This window comes from Schistocerca gregaria, chromosome 7 (assembly GCF_023897955.1).
Source record: "Schistocerca gregaria isolate iqSchGreg1 chromosome 7, iqSchGreg1.2, whole genome shotgun sequence".
Lineage (NCBI taxonomy): Eukaryota > Metazoa > Arthropoda > Insecta > Orthoptera > Acrididae > Schistocerca > Schistocerca gregaria.
Window position 1 is genome coordinate 159917547 of NC_064926.1, and position 15972 is coordinate 159933518.

The 15972-nt window shown below is 43.1% G+C and overlaps 1 protein-coding gene across 2 annotated transcripts in view; it reads left to right on the forward strand.

The window, feature by feature from the left end:
- The window catches only part of LOC126281373 (neuroendocrine convertase 1-like), a 435322-nt gene that overhangs the window by 113215 nt on the left and 306135 nt on the right, over positions 1-15972 (forward strand). For both annotated transcript variants that reach the window (XM_049980291.1, XM_049980290.1), the window contains exon 2: positions 1473-1643. In XM_049980291.1, coding sequence (XP_049836248.1) covers positions 1473-1643 — 171 coding nt within the window. The remainder of the gene's footprint in view (positions 1-1472; positions 1644-15972) is intronic.

Here is a 15972-nt window from a genome sequence, read left to right on the forward strand (position 1 = left end):
TTGCGGAGGGTACTTTGAGCACCTCTATCGGTTCTCCTTTCTATTCCAGTCATGTATCGTTCGTGGAAAGAGAGATTATCGGTATGACTCTGTGTGGGCTCTAATCTCTCTGATTTTATCCTGACAGTCTCTTCGCGAGATACATGTAGGAGAGAGCAATATGAAGCTTGACTCCTCGGTGAAGGTATGCTCTCGAAACTTGAACAAAAGGCCGTACCGAGCTACTGAGCGTCTCTCCTGCAGAGTCTTCCACTGGAGTTTATCCGTCATATCCGTAAGGCTTTCGTGATTACTGAATGATCCTGTAACGAAGCGCGCTGCTCTCCGTTGGGTCTTCTCTAGCTCTTCTATCAACCTTGTCTGGTACGGATCCCACACTGCTGAGCAGTATTCAAGCAGTAGGCGAACAAGTGTACTGTAACCTACTTCCTTTGTTTTCGGATTGCATTTCCTTAGGATTCTTCCAATGAATCTCAGTCAGGCATCTGCTTTACCGACGATCAACTTTATATGATCATTGCATTTAAAATCACTCCTAATGCCTACTTCCAGATAATTTATGGAATTAACTGCTTCCAGTTGCTGACCTGCTATATTGTAGCTATATGATCAAGGATCTTTCTTTCTATGTATTGGCAGCACATTACACTTGTGTACATTGAGATTCAGTTGCCATTCCCTGCACCATGCGTCAATTCGTTGCAGATCCTCCTGCATTTCAGTACAATTTTCCATTGTTACAACCTCTCGATATACTACAGCAGCATCCACAAAAAGCCTCAGTGAACTTCCGATGTCATAAACAAGGTCATTTATGTATATTGTGAATAGCAACGGTCCTACGACACTCCTCTGCTTCACACCTGAAATCAGTCACACTTCGGAAGACTTCTCTCCATTGAGAATGACATGCTACGTTCTGTTATCTAGGAACTCTTCAATCCAATCACACAATTGGTCTGATAGTCCATATGCTGTTACTTTGTTTATCAAACGACTGTTGGAACTGTATCGAACGCCTTGTGAAAGTCAAGAAGCTCTGCATCTACCTGGGAACCCGTGTCTATGGACCACTGAGTCTCGTGGACGAATAGCGCGAGCTGGGTTTCACACGATCGTGTGTGACTATTACATTGCATTTATCACAAAGTGAAAAAAGTGGTCCAACTAAAACATTCATATTTCTTTGCGTACTACACGAATATGTAATAAAAATGGGGGTTGGTATTAAAAAAAAAAACGCTGTTGGTATCCGTTTGACCTATGGCAGCGCCACCTAGCGAGTCAACCATAGCGCCACCTGGTTTCCCCCTTCAAGCTAGACGAGTTTCTTACTTTGTAGTTTTTGTCGTTTGATGCTTATTTCGTGAGATATTTGGCCCGGTCACCATCAACGGACCACCCTGTAGCACTGGTGTGAGGCTGGGCAAGGAACGTACCGGCTGTTTACGTGGGTGCCGTAATGCTTCCAGATGGCGATGTGGGTGCAGCTGCTGCTGGCGGTGCTGGCTGGCGCCGGGTTGGCGCACGACGGCGTGCAGAACGCGCTGCACTTCAGCAACGAGTGGGTGGTGCGGCTCGAGGGTGGGCCGGGGGCGGCCGGCGCGCTGGCCCAGGAGCTGGGATACGTCCTCCTCGGCGCGGTGAGTCCTCGTGTCTGCATAACTACAGCCTAGGACCCACACAAAAAGTGCTTTAAGATTGATAGCGAGAACAGTAGCTACCTGCCGCTGCAGAAAACTCCCGAACTTTCCAAAGCTCACTCCACCATCACAACACTTCCTGACTGCAGCTGAGGTTCAATTGCAGTCAACTTGCTGACCTGTCCGATCGTTGCGCCCTCTGACTTTCTGTGTGTGGGCGTTATTATTATTTTATTTGTTCTTATAGTTATTTGTTTTTACTGTTGTACGTTATTACTTTTGTTCGTAGTGTCGTACTCAGCGATGTCGGCGGGAAGTTCGTCGAAATTTGAAAGTGGTAAATTTCGACCTTATTCTCTTGGACAGAGGACTGCTGTACGAGGACAATCGGAAGAAATGGTTTGCGCATTACCTGCACCCCTCTATATGTAGGAAGATACACTACTGGCCATTAAAACTGTTACACCACTAAGATGACGTGCTACAAACGCGAAATTTAACAGACAGGAAGAAGATGCTGTGATATGCAAATGATTAGCTTTTCAGAGCATTCACACAAGGTTGGCGCCGGTGGCGACACCTACAACGTGCTGACATGAGGAACCTTTCCAACTGATTTCTCATACACAAACAGCAGTTGACCGGCGTTGCCTGGTGAAACGTTGTTGTGATGCCTCGTGTAAGGAGGATAAATGGTTGCCCTGTTTTGTTCCTACTTCGGCCATGAGACTGTACCATAGAAGCACTGGTATCACTTCCTCCTACGCTTCTATACCGCCGATTTGGAGACAACGGAAATAATAGAGTGGAAACTTATTGTAGGTGTCGCAGCTCTGATGGAAATAAATGACCACAGGTTGATCGAAGCCCCGTTAGCAGTTCTTTTCAAAATACGTGGTGCATTGTCCTCTAACTGTTTATGACTCTCGATATAAGTTAAATTTTTATTCGTTTAATGGTTCTTCTCCGAAAGAGCTTAAAGTTTGTCTTTTCTACTGCGTGATGATTGCACTACCCAACTTGAAATATAATAATCGATCATTAATGTCAATTCAGTGAATTGGTATGTGTAATATAAGGGATTGTTCTAAAATAAAACTAATCTTTCTATTCACTTCCGATCACATTTTAATTTTACAGTTGAATTGAGCGTTTTGTTAAAAAGTAATCTAGGTGTAAATAGCTACTTATGCTTCCACAGGGTAGTGTCAAGACGATTATAATCAAAATGTTTTATACTCTGACGCGGTAGAATACCTCCAAGAATTATAACCACAATAACCGCGGTAGGTCTGTCAGAGACATACAGCTTCCGAACAATCCAATCATCCCGTCTACTGCTAGTGCGAAACGTTTATGGGCGTAAGGCACCGGAGGATTACGAATACTGCTGATTCTGGCCGATCCGAAGGAATGTGAGACAACCAAGATGTCACAAAGCGTGCGGGGAAGCCCCTTGAAATAACGACCGGGAGAAAGAGGGAAACTGACGACCCGGCCCGACCCAGACACGAACTGTGTGCGCATAAGTAAACATTCTAGAAACGAAATGGTGCTTCCAGAGCCGTGGCAGCTTTTTCACACAGTAACGAATACATACGGTATGCGACAGCCCTAGAATTCGCCAAAGCGGTCAGTTGCCGGTGCTGCGGAACGCCTTGCGTCTGGCTGCAACATCATAAACCAAACGTACAAAGAACATGACATCGACGCTGCGCACTGCAAGATATTTTCTGTGAGGCAATGCATTCTTAAATTCTGATTATCGGCAATTACACAACAGAAAAATTCAATACCTTAAATTCAGAGGATGCAATTTACCGCTTATGCCTCAAAACGTTTTTATTTTGCAACTGCAATTTCGGTGTTACACCATTTTCAAGCGTAAATATTCGTTGTCGTACCCTTGTACGGTTGTGTCCCACTTAATAGCCGTGGAGATAGCAGGTGTTTCACTGATCCAAAAAACGTAACACCCTAACTTGAGCAGCTCACATATCTATATAATATACAGTGGTCACGTAAGCCATTTCCTTCAGAAATTTTCTGAACATCTTAAGGGGAGTTAGAACAGAATTTTTTTTTCATATTTTCGGATTCTTATCACATTATAAAATTTGCAGTTCTCCGAATAAAATTATATACATCACTTATAAACTAACATGGGAAGTATTTTAATTTATTTTTTACATGTAAGCTACACCAGTTGAAAATATTAAAATTTTTACGGACATTACTTCAAGATCTAACAAAATCGGTAATTTTTTATATAGAAAGCTGTGGATTGCTGTGTTATAAAGGCCATGTCCAGAAGAGGATGGACACCAGATTGAGGGAGATGAAACAAAGTCAGAGAGAGAAGAAACTTTCTGATGGTAAAACTATAAGACGGAAGCTGACAGACAAAATAATTGATGAACAAGAGAGGTATTATGGGATGGCCATTAAAATATGTAATACTGAGGATTTGTTGAAAATAAAACATGCAGTATAGGCCACCTCTTTCACAGACTGTCAACTGATAAATTACCAGTACACCACCTTTGCCCTCCTGGACCTGATTCATGGTCAAATTACAGCGATGTCAGTACTAAAACTGCATCAGAGAACTTGAACGCATGGACAAGATCCGAAGTGATAAGGCAGAGTATGCTGCACAGTTGATCACTAAGGAGTCCAGAGAGAAAAAAAGAAGAAAAAACTTGGAAAATGTTCAAGAGGATGATACACAGTATGTTCCAGGATGCTTTTGAGTGACTAAAAATAAAAAATTAAGCATATGTTAAGTGTGTTACAGTCTTTTGAAACTCTAGAAACCGTACCTGAAAGTTTTTATTCCCTGTTGCATTTTTCCCTAAATGTCGGAAACCACTTCGAGTAGAGTATTCAAATTTTCAGGAAGTAATAAGATACATATCCTGATTCTGCTGAAGTAAAAGAAGAACATAACATTATGTATAATTGCAATTATTTAGGATAACGCACAAAAAAGTACACAAAATTTTAACCGTATTAAAAAATTGTATTTCCGAAAGCAATCACTCAATGCAATTATCGCAGTTCATTAGACTCAGAATATAGAGTTTAATGACCTGTTAAAGTATCATGGCAATGGCACAGTGGTCCGTGAAATACAAAGAAGTCAAGTCACTAAATTTAACATTGTCGGAGTAGGGCATTACAACTCCCTTTAAGATACTGTAATTACGCTCTCATTTAAATGAATTGGAAAAAGTCCTTATGACCGATTGAAATTCGCTTTTATTATCTACATTAGTTAGAGAGATTTCGGTATTGTCTTCGATTTTTTAAATGGAATTATTATAATTTCTGCTGCTAGTATCTATACCTACATCTACTGCATCGACATCTACTTCGGAAGTTACCTGTACCAGAGTCACTTCTCCCTTTCCTGTTCCAGTCACGTGTGTTTCGAGAGAAAAACGATAGCTGGTAAGCCTTCGTGTGGGCTCAAATCTCTCCAATTTAATCAGTTCATCTTAATGGTCTTCTCACGAAGAATACGTAGAAGATAGCAACATATCGTTGGCTGATTGTTCTGGGAACGTATGCTCAACAGTGAAACACAAAGTTGTGCAGAACGTCTCTCTTGCTGCGTTTGCCAGTGGAGTTGGCTGCACATTTCTTCTTACGAGTTAACTACATGATCTTGCTCTTCAATGTATCTTCTCTACACACTCCATCAGTCGTACTCTATGAGATCAAAAGTTTCCGCACACCTGGCTGAAAATGACATACAAGTTCGTGGTGCCCTCCATCGGTAATGCTGGAATTCAGTATGGTGTTGGCCCAACCTTGGCCTTGATGACAGCTTCCACTCTCGCAGACATACGTTCAATCAGGTGCTGGATTGGCATTCTTCACCGAGTGCAGCACTGAGGAGAGGTGTCGATGTCGGTCCGTGAGATCCCAAAGGTGTTCTATAGGATTGAGGTCAGTACTCTGGGCAGGCCAGTCCTTTCAGGGATGTTACTGTCGTGTAACTACTCCACCAGAAGCCGTCCATTATGTACAGGTACTCGATCGTGTTGAAAGATGCAATCGCCATCTCCGAATTGTACTTGTGGGAAGCCAGAAGGTGCTTAAGACATCTTGTAAGCCTGTGCTGTGATGGTGCCACGCAAAACAACAAGGGGTGCCAGCTCCCTCCATGAAAACCATGATCACACCGTAACACCACCGTTTCCGAGTATTTCTGTTGGCAATATAACCGTTGGCAGATGACGTTCACCGGGAATTCGCCATAACCACACCCTGCCATCGGATCACCACATTGTGTACCGGGATTCGTCAGCACATACAATGTTTTTCCACTGTTCAGCCGACCAGGGTGGCCGAGTGGTTCTAGGAGCTATATTCTGGAACCGCGGGACCGCTACGGTCGCAGGTTCGAATCCTGCCTTGGGCATATCACGTTCGAAGTCCGTGAGTTCCGCGCAGCGCCCGATTCTGCTCTCTCACGATTTCTAATGACTGCTGAGGCCGCTGGCAGTAGGTGGCAGCACAATGCACCTGATATGAGAAACGTATGTATTCGGGGGTGTCCGAATACTTTTGATCACGTAGTGCATGTAGTGCGGATCCTATATGATCTATGATTCGTATGTGGTACGGTTCCCTGACAGAAGAACAGTATTAAAGTATTGGTCGAGCGACTGGTTTATAAGCTACTTCTTCTGTTAATGGACCGTAGTTTCTGAAGATTCTACCAGTGAATGTCAGTCTGGCATGTGACACACCTACGATTAGTTCTATATAGTCGCTACACTTCAAACCGCTATTACGCATTCTCTTTAAAATATTACGGAAGTAACTAACTCTGGTTATTGTAATGTAACCGTGAAATGATCCAGTAAAAAGTCTTTCTGTCTATATATTCGAAGTACATTGCATCTGTTTATGTTGAGGATCAATTAACAGCCGACTGCTATGGCCGATCAGTTCTAGCCGCTTCAGTCGGGAACCGCGCTGCTGCTACGGTCGCAGGTTCGAATCCTGCTTCGCGCATGGATGTGTGTGATGTCCTTAGGCTAATTAGAATTAAGTAGTTCTAAGTCTAGGGGAATGATGACCTCAGGTCTTAAGTTCCATAGTGCTTTGAGCCATTTGAACCATTTTCGTCAATTGACAATCTCTGCTCGAAACGTCAACCTTCTGCAGTAATTTTACAGCGTTGCTATTTGTCTGTATAAAATAGTGTCATCCGCCAAAAGTCTCATGGAAATTCTGTCGTTATCTAATACATCATTTATATTACAACAAATTTTTTTCTCAGCGAGTTTCGGTTGAAAAAATGCGGCAGCTGTTGCATGACATCGTGAAGTACTCCCACTTGGCACAGGTGGTGGCACACTGGACTCTCACACGGGAGGACGGCGGTTCAAATCCAAGTCCACCCATCCTCATTTAGGCTTCTCTTGATTTCCTTAAATCGCTTCAGGCAAATGACGGGATGGTTCCTTTGAAATGGCACGACCGACTTCCTTCCCCATGCTTCCCTATCCGCTGGTTACTCCACGTCCCAAAATCAACCAACTAATAAACCAGTCAGCCCCTATAGTTTCATGAAGTTCCGAGAGGCGCTAGCGCTATACGTAACCTTTAGAATGGCGTCTGTAACGGACGAGCGCTCAAGTTAGAGAGCTAAATGTTGGTACAGACATTCAGAGGCGCTTGGACTATATCTACAGAGAAGTGGCAGTGAAAAAAAGCACGGTGAGCCGGTAAACGACGCATCTGTCTTCATTGCAACAAGGCTGCGCAAAACTCTCCGATCTCCAGCCTACCTGTCGACCACAAACAGCCGTGACTCCTAAATTGTTGGAGGTGGTCGACGGTTTACAATCAAACACTTCGCTGCACAAGTGGACGCCTCTGTTGGTGGTGCTCACATAACTTCATTGGACTGTTCTTCCTCATCGACCCTACAGCCAAGATCTCGCACCTTCTGACTTCCATCTTTTAGCACAATGGAGGATACACTCCGCGGGAAGCAGTACTTCGATGATACGGAGGTTATTGAAGAGATAAGACGCTAGCTCAGACATCGAGCAGTAGAGTGGTACCATACTGGCATGCAAGCCCTCCCAGTAATGTAGAATAAGACCCTCGTATTGAACGTAGATTATGTTCAAACAGAGGGTTTTGCAGCCAAAGGGTTGGTGAATAATACGGCGTATTGTAATCCTAAATGAAATCAAACCAAACTGCTTTCAGAAAAAAGATGAGTTGCATTAATTATTGTACGTCCCTGGTACATAGCCATACGCCTTTCGACTTTATCTCTTGAAGGCATCATCTGCGACAAATTTAGTAGTAGTAAATGCTATTCTACGTATGGGTTGCTGGTTTTAAAGTTGCTCTTCAGCTTTCATTCTATCGATCATCTATTGTACAGCACTGAGTATATGAACACACATACATGCTTAATGAACTGTTTGGAGTTCGTAACGTATGTTCCCATACACACTACTGTGCTAGCAAAATTCGATGTACTGAAAGCACAACAACAGCTTTAAAACCAGCAAAGTAACACACAAGCAGAGCATCATCTACCAATTATACCACGTGCATGCCTTCCAAAACAAAAAAAGAGACGAAACAACTATAGCCATGTAAAACTGGTTCTATTCACTTCGCGTTGACGGACCTGAACTGAAAATTATCAACGTAACTGATGCTATAAATTTCAACCGCCCTCCCAGGAATGGAACCATCCACATTCAGATTGTATGTCACAACAATAATGTTTCGATACGACAGAAGGGGAAGACTCTCATTCATTAAAGTATTGAAGATGAAGTTCTACCTCTAGTTCATGCTCTGTTAAAGCTGTCTCTTCAGAAGCTTTTGGGACACTTTTTTCTGTTCTCGATTAACGAACTACTTTTCACACGTCGTTCCGCCGGATAGCATCCATTTGTGTTTGGAGGCTATTCACCGGCAGTGTCGGTGTTCGATGGTTCCGTTACCCCACAGGCGACAGAGCGGACACAGCAATAAGCGTGTTGAAGGGCGGGCAGCTCCTCGGAATGATTGACGCGCACAGCCAGACTGCTCAAATATTGACGGTGTCTGCGGACAAAGAGGGCGACAGCTGACGAGCCACGCCGCTACACCTTGCAGCGCGCAAACGCACGCGGACGGACTGCGCTGCTCACGTAAATTGCGATGTTTGCACAGATGGGACGTGGAGATGCGTCCTCGGTCACCGATAACACTCTTATACGGCGATAAGCCAGAGCGGATCAACCGCCACACTCGGAGCCCACTCGCGAAAAGGCCTGGGAAAATACAACGATGTTTGTCGTAATTCGGATTGTACTGTATATCCTTGCCGCTCGACGAAGAATGTCATGATGGCTATACAGGATGGTCCACTGATAGAGACCGTGCCAAATATCTCACTAAATAAGCATCAAACGAAAATACTACAAAGAACGAAACTTGTCTAGCTTGAAGCGAGAAACCAGATGGAGCTATGTTTGTCCCGCTAGATGGCGCTGCCACATGTCAAACGGAGATCAAGTGCGTTTTTTAAAAAAAAATAGAATCCCCCATTTTTATTACATGTTCGTGTAGTACGTAAAGAAGTATGAATGTTTTAGTTGGACCACTTTTTTCGCTCTGTGATAGATGGCTCTGTAATAGTCACAAACGTATAAGTACGTGGTATAACGTAACATTCCTCCAGTGTGGACGGTATTTACTTCGTGGTACATTACCCGTGTTAAAATGGACCGTTAACCAATTGCGGAAGAGGTCGATATCGTGTTGATGTATGGCTTTTGTGATCAAAATGCCCAACGGGCGTGTGCTATGTATGCTGCTCGGTATTCTGGACGACATCATCCAAGTTTTCCGGACCCTTCGCCGGGTAATTACGTTATTTAAGGAAGCAGGAAGTGTTCAGCCACATGTGAAACCTACAGGTGATGATGCCCAAGTATGTGTTTTAGCTGCTGTCGCGGCTAATCCACACATCAGTAGCAGACAAACTGGGCTAGAATCGGGAATCTCAAAAGCGTCGGTGTTGAGAATACTACATCAACATCGTTTGCACACGTACCATATTTCTATGCACCAGGAATTGCATGACAACAACTTTGAACGTCGTGTACAGTTCTGCCACTGGGCTCAAGAGAAATTACGGGACCGTGATAGATTTATTGGGCGCGTTCGATTTAGCGACGAAGAGTCATTCACCAACAGCGGTAACCTAAACCTGCATAATATGCAATATTGGGCAACAGAAAATCAACGACGGCTGCCATAAGTGGAACATCAGCGACCGTGGCGGGTTAATGTATGGTGCGGTATTATGGGAGGAAGGATAATTGGGCTCCACTTTATCGATAGGAATCTAAATGGTGCAATGTATGCTGATTTCCTATGTAATCTTCTACCGATGTTAGTACAAGATATTTCACTGCATAGCAGAATGGCGATGTACTTCCAACATGATGGATGTCCGGCACATAGCTCGTCCGCGGTTGAAGCAGTATTGAATAGCATATTTCTTGACAGGTGGGTTGGTCGTCGAAACACTATACCACGGCCCGCACTTTCACCGGATCTGACGTTCCCCGAATTCTTTCTGTGGGGAAAGTTGAAAAATATTTGTTATCGTAATCCACCGACAACGCCTGGCAACATGCGTCATTGCATTGTCAATGCATGTCCGAACATTACGGGAGGCAAACTACTCGTTGTAGAGAGGAATGTCGTTACACGTATTGCCAAATGCATTGAGGTGAGAACTTATTGCATTAATATGGTATTTACAGGTAATCACGCTGTAACAGCATGCGTTGTCAGAAATGATAAGTTCACAAAGGTACATGTATCACATTGGAACAACCGAAATAAAATATTCAAACGTACCTACGTTCTGTATTTTAATTTAAAACACCTACCTGTTATCAACTGTTCGCCTAAAATTGTTAGCCATGTGTTTGTGACTATTACAGCGCCATCTATCACAAAGCGAAAAACGTGGTCCAACTAAAAGATTCATATTTCTTTACGTACTACGCGAATATGTAACAAAAAAATGGGGGTTCGTATTTTAAAAAACGCTGTTGATATCTGTTTGACCTATGGCAGCACCACCTAGTGGGCCAACTATAGTGCCATCTGGTTTCCCCCTCCAAGCTAGACAAGTTTCGTTCTTTGCAGTTTGTTCTTTTGGTGCTTATCTCGTGAGATATTTGGTCAGGTCACGGTCAATGGGCCACCCTCTATAACAGTGCGATTTCTTACCAGACACTAGCCCAGTAATAACACCGACTTCAGTAGCTAACGGTTACACTATCGATGATCCATTAAAAACGAACAAAAAAACACACACACACACACACTTTTCATTCTAAATCTCTTCAATAATGGTCTATTGTGTATACTCACTACATAGAAACTTCTTAGGAAACAGTCGGTAGAGTAAAATAGGTGTAAGCCAAACCATATGCCTATAAATAGAGAACTACTGAATGAAACATGTTTGACACTAGAAGGAAGGTTTCAGCGACTACCGTGGTAGAATCTTATCGAAAGCCCACTTACAAAACCCCCAAAAATTCCCACCGAAAGTAAAAATAGGTTACCGCTGCGAATGTCCAGTTACTACCGACAACATAGCTTTCATTAATTTTCGTAATTTTGGGAGTCACAGTCATGTAGAATTGTCTAAATGATAACATGTTCGTCATAAATTTCGGCTCTATGAGCGTTTTCAGGTAATTCATTACTATTCTAATTAAAAGAAGATGATAATAAATAAATTCAAAATGGCTATACAGCCGAAACTGTGGCAGTGTCCACAACCAGATAAAAGAAGTGTCAAACGAAGAACGTGCTATCATTTGTATGTAAATCTCATGGTTAAATGATGATGACAGTTTTGACAAAGTGATGCTCGGGGAAATTGCGTGATTTAGGTTGCTGAGCGTACGATAAATGGGTGCACTATTACGGTCTAAGAACGTAATTAATTTATATGATATATTTTCATTGGATTAGTTTATATTCCAAAGTGTTTACAAATAATGAAAGTTGTGTTTTAGATTTATAGTGAAGAGAATAATATAGTTGATGATGCTAAGTGTTGAAACCAGTTGTGTAGTTTAAATAATTTTTTGCACTACATCTACGTTGTAATGCAGTTAATAATAAATGAATTGCTCATCATCATTAATCATAGGATTTACAGAGTAATACCGTAACTGTAATTTATTTGGTTGCTTAGCCCAGTTACCTTTGCTTTTGCGAAGATACCTTCACGAATATAAGTCGTCCTGTAACATGCTTAAAACGTACAACACAAAATACAGAGTAACGCAAATGCCCTAGACGAAATTAATGGGGTATAATAATCGAACAGCTCCCCAAAAGCGACAGATGTACACAGTCAGTAGTGAGCGACGGTTGAAGTGGTGCGAAGAACAATGTCGCTGAAAGCGAGTGAATTCGAGCGATGAGCAACACAATTCGAGCTTTTTTTTTTTTTTATTTTGGCGACTGCAGGAAGGGCTGTTCCTCAAATTGACTAAACATTTGTCTAAATCGTCTTGTATCTTCTTACAGTCACTCAACTGCCATCATGTGTAGCGCCAATAATGAATTGCAAAGGAGATGGTGTTATGGTGTTTTTCATGGTGAGGGTGCGACCCTTGTCTTACGCTTAAGGAAACGCTAAATACGAAAGGATATGAAGACATTTTACAAATGGTTCAAATGCACTATTGGACTTAACATCTGAGGCCATCAGTTCCCTAGACTTAGAGCTACTTAAACCTAACTAACGAAAGGACATCACACACATCCAAGACCGACGCAGGATTCGAACCTGCGACCGTAGCAGAAGCGCGATTCTGACCTGAAGCGCCTAGAACCACTCGGTCACAACGGCCGGCGACATTATACAAAAAATGGTCCAAACAGCTCTGATCACTATGACACTTAACATCTGAGGTCATCAGTCCCCCATAACTTGGAACTACTTAAACCTAACTAACCTAAGGACATCACACACATCCATGCCCGAGGCAGGATTCGAACCTGCGACCGTAGCGGTCTCGCGATTCCAGACTGAAGCGCCTAGAACCGCTCGGCCACACCGGCCTGCGCCATTTTACAGCTCTGCTTGCTACATACTACAGGGGAACAGCTCGGAGGCGGTGATACTTGTATCTGCATTACAGTGTACCCTGTCAAAAGCAGCACAAGTGAAGCGATTGGCAGTGGACAATAGGATTCCTGAGGTGGACTGGCCTGTCCAGAGTCCCGACCTGAGCCCAATGGAGCGCCTGTGTAGTAAATAAGAATGTCTGTTTCACTACAGTCCTGGCGCCCATAATCACCAATTTCTCTGGTTCCGGCTACTGAAGAAGAGTAGGCTACCGTTCCTCCACAGACATTGGCATCTCGTTGTAAGTGTGCCAAGCAATTTAAGCTGTTGTAAAGGAGAAGGGTGGCCATACCTAGATTAAATCCAATAACAGTCGTCTCGATTCTCTTCATCAGGTAGTGTAGTAGCGCATTCCTCAACAATGCCTTGTAGTCTGTTGACCTCTGGGTCCGCAGGTATATTGTGTCACTGTCTCATTCTTTGATGTCATATTACTTTTCTTAATTCTTGGCACCTACCCAGATCTCATTGAAATGATCTGGAACACATACATCTACATATATACTCCCAAGCCAACGTGCGGTGCGTGGCGGAGGGTACCCTGTACTACTATTAGTTATTTCCGTTCCCGTTCCACTTGCAAATAGATCGAGGGAAAAACGACTGTCTATATGCCGCTGTAGGAGCCCCAATTTAACGAATCTTAGCCGGCCGCAGTGGTTGAGCGGTTATAGGCGCTTCAGTCCGGAACCGCGCTGCTGCTACGGTCGCAGGTTCGAATCCTGCCTGGCGCATGGATGTGTGTGATGTCCTTAGGTTAGTTAGGTTTACGTAGTTCTAAGATATAGGGGACTGATGACCTCAGATGTTAAGTCCCATAGTGCTCAGAGCTATTTGAACCATCTGAACCTCAAATCTTATCTATGTTCGTATAACCATAATTGAAACGGACGACTTGGGACGTCAACTAGCATAATATATGTTAAAAATGACGAAATTCCTTCAGCTGTATTAAGGTATTGGTTTTATTGGCAACTACTTTAGATGTTGCTACAACATCAGCTTCAGGCTATACTTGTTGACAGCAACCATATGTGTCTACTACTAGTTTTAGACACATACACTTGCTCTCAACAAGTATGGGCCGAAGATGATGTAGTAATAAAGTAGTTGCCAATAAAACCAACACCTTAATACAGCTGGAGGAATTTCGTCATTTTTTAACATATCTTATCTATGTGGCCCTTACAATTACGTATCTTGGTAACAGTAGAATCGTTCTGCAGACAGCTCCAAATGCCGATTCTTTAAATTTTCTCCATAGTATTTCTCGAAAAGAACGTCGCCTTTCCCCCAGGGATTTCCATTTGAGCCGCGCGGGATTAGCCGAGCGGTCTTGGGCGCTGTAGTCATGGAATGTGCGGCTGGTCCCGGGCATGGGTGTGTGTGTTTGTCCTTAGGATGATTTAGGAGAAGTGGTGTGTAAGCTTAGGGGCTGATGACCTTAGCAGTTACGTCCCATAAGATTTCACACACATTTGAACATTTGAACATTTCCATTTGCTTTGCATCTCCGTAGCACTTACATATTGTTCGAACCTACGAATGACAAATCTAGCAGTACTCCACCGAAATGCTTCAATATCTTCTTAAATTCGACCTGTTACGAACCCTAAACACTCTAGCAGTACTCAGGAATAGTTCACACCAGCGTCCTATATGCGGCCTCTTTTACATGTCAACTACTCTTTGCTAAAATTCTCCCAATAAACCGAAATCAACCATTCGTCTTCCCTACCACAGATCTTACGCGCTAGTTCCATTTAATAGCGCTTTGCAACTTTATGCCATTCCTAAAATTAACTAGAAATTTTGTCCAAATCGTTTTGTATCTTCCTACAGTCACTCAACTTCGACACCTTGCCGTACTTCGCGGTATCGTCAGCAAACAACCGCAGACTGCTGCCCACCCTGGCCTCCAAATCATTTATGTATATACAGAACAACAGTGGTCCTGTCACAATTCCTTGGCGCACTTCTGATGATACCCTAGTCTCTTATTAACAAAAAAATGGTTCAAGTGGCTCTAAGCACTGTGGGACTTAACATCTGAGGTCATCAGTCCCCTAGAACTTAGAACTACTTAAACCTAACCAACGTAAGAACATCACACACATCCATGCCCGAGGCAAGATTCAAACCTGCGAAATTAGCGGTCGCGGTTCCAGACTGAAGCTCCTAGAACCGCTCGGCCACAAAGGCCGGTTCTCATTAACAGTCGCTGTCGAGGACAACATACTGGGTTCTATTGCTTAAGAAACTTTGAAGCTTACGAAATAATCTGTGAACTGCATATGCTCCTACCTTCGTTAACAGCCTGTAATGGTCAATGCGTTCCACAAGTCTAGAAGCACGGTATCTGCTTTTTGCCCATGATACATACCATATCACGAGAGAAAAGAGTAAACTGAGTTTCGCAAGAGCGATGCTTAAGAAAACAATGCTGATTTGTGGATGTAAGATTATCGGTCTCAAGAAAGTTTCTTATATTCTAACTGAAAACACGTTCAAGTAATCTGCAGAAAACTCAAGTTCGGGATATTGGTCAGTAATTTTGCGGGTCCGTTCTTTTATCCTTCTTTTACGAGGGTCACCCCAAAAGAAATGCACACTATTTTTTTAATCCATCTTTTATTCTACATGTTTGAAAGTTTTACAGTGTGTAGATACATCCTTTAGAAACAATATTTTCATTTCTCCACGTAATTTACATCCCTCTCAATTGCCTTAAGCCATCTTGGAACCACCACCTGTATAATCGCTCGGTAAAATTCTGGACCAACGTGTTGGAGCCACCGTTTGGCAGCGTGCATAAGGGAGTCATCATCTTCAAACCTTTTTCCACGAAGAGAGTCTTTCAGTTTCCCAAAGAGATGATAGTCACATGGAGCCAGGTCAAGATTGTAAGGCGGGTGTTTTAGTGTTGTCCATTCGAATTTTGTGATTGCTTCCATGGTTTTATGACTGACATGTGGCGGTGCATTGTCGTGCAACAACAAAACATCCTGCTTTTGCCGATGTGGTCGAGCACGACTCAGTCGAGCATGAAGTTTCTTGAGTGTCATCACATATGCATCAGCATTTATGGTGGTTCCACTTGGCATGATGTCTAAAAGCCAGAGT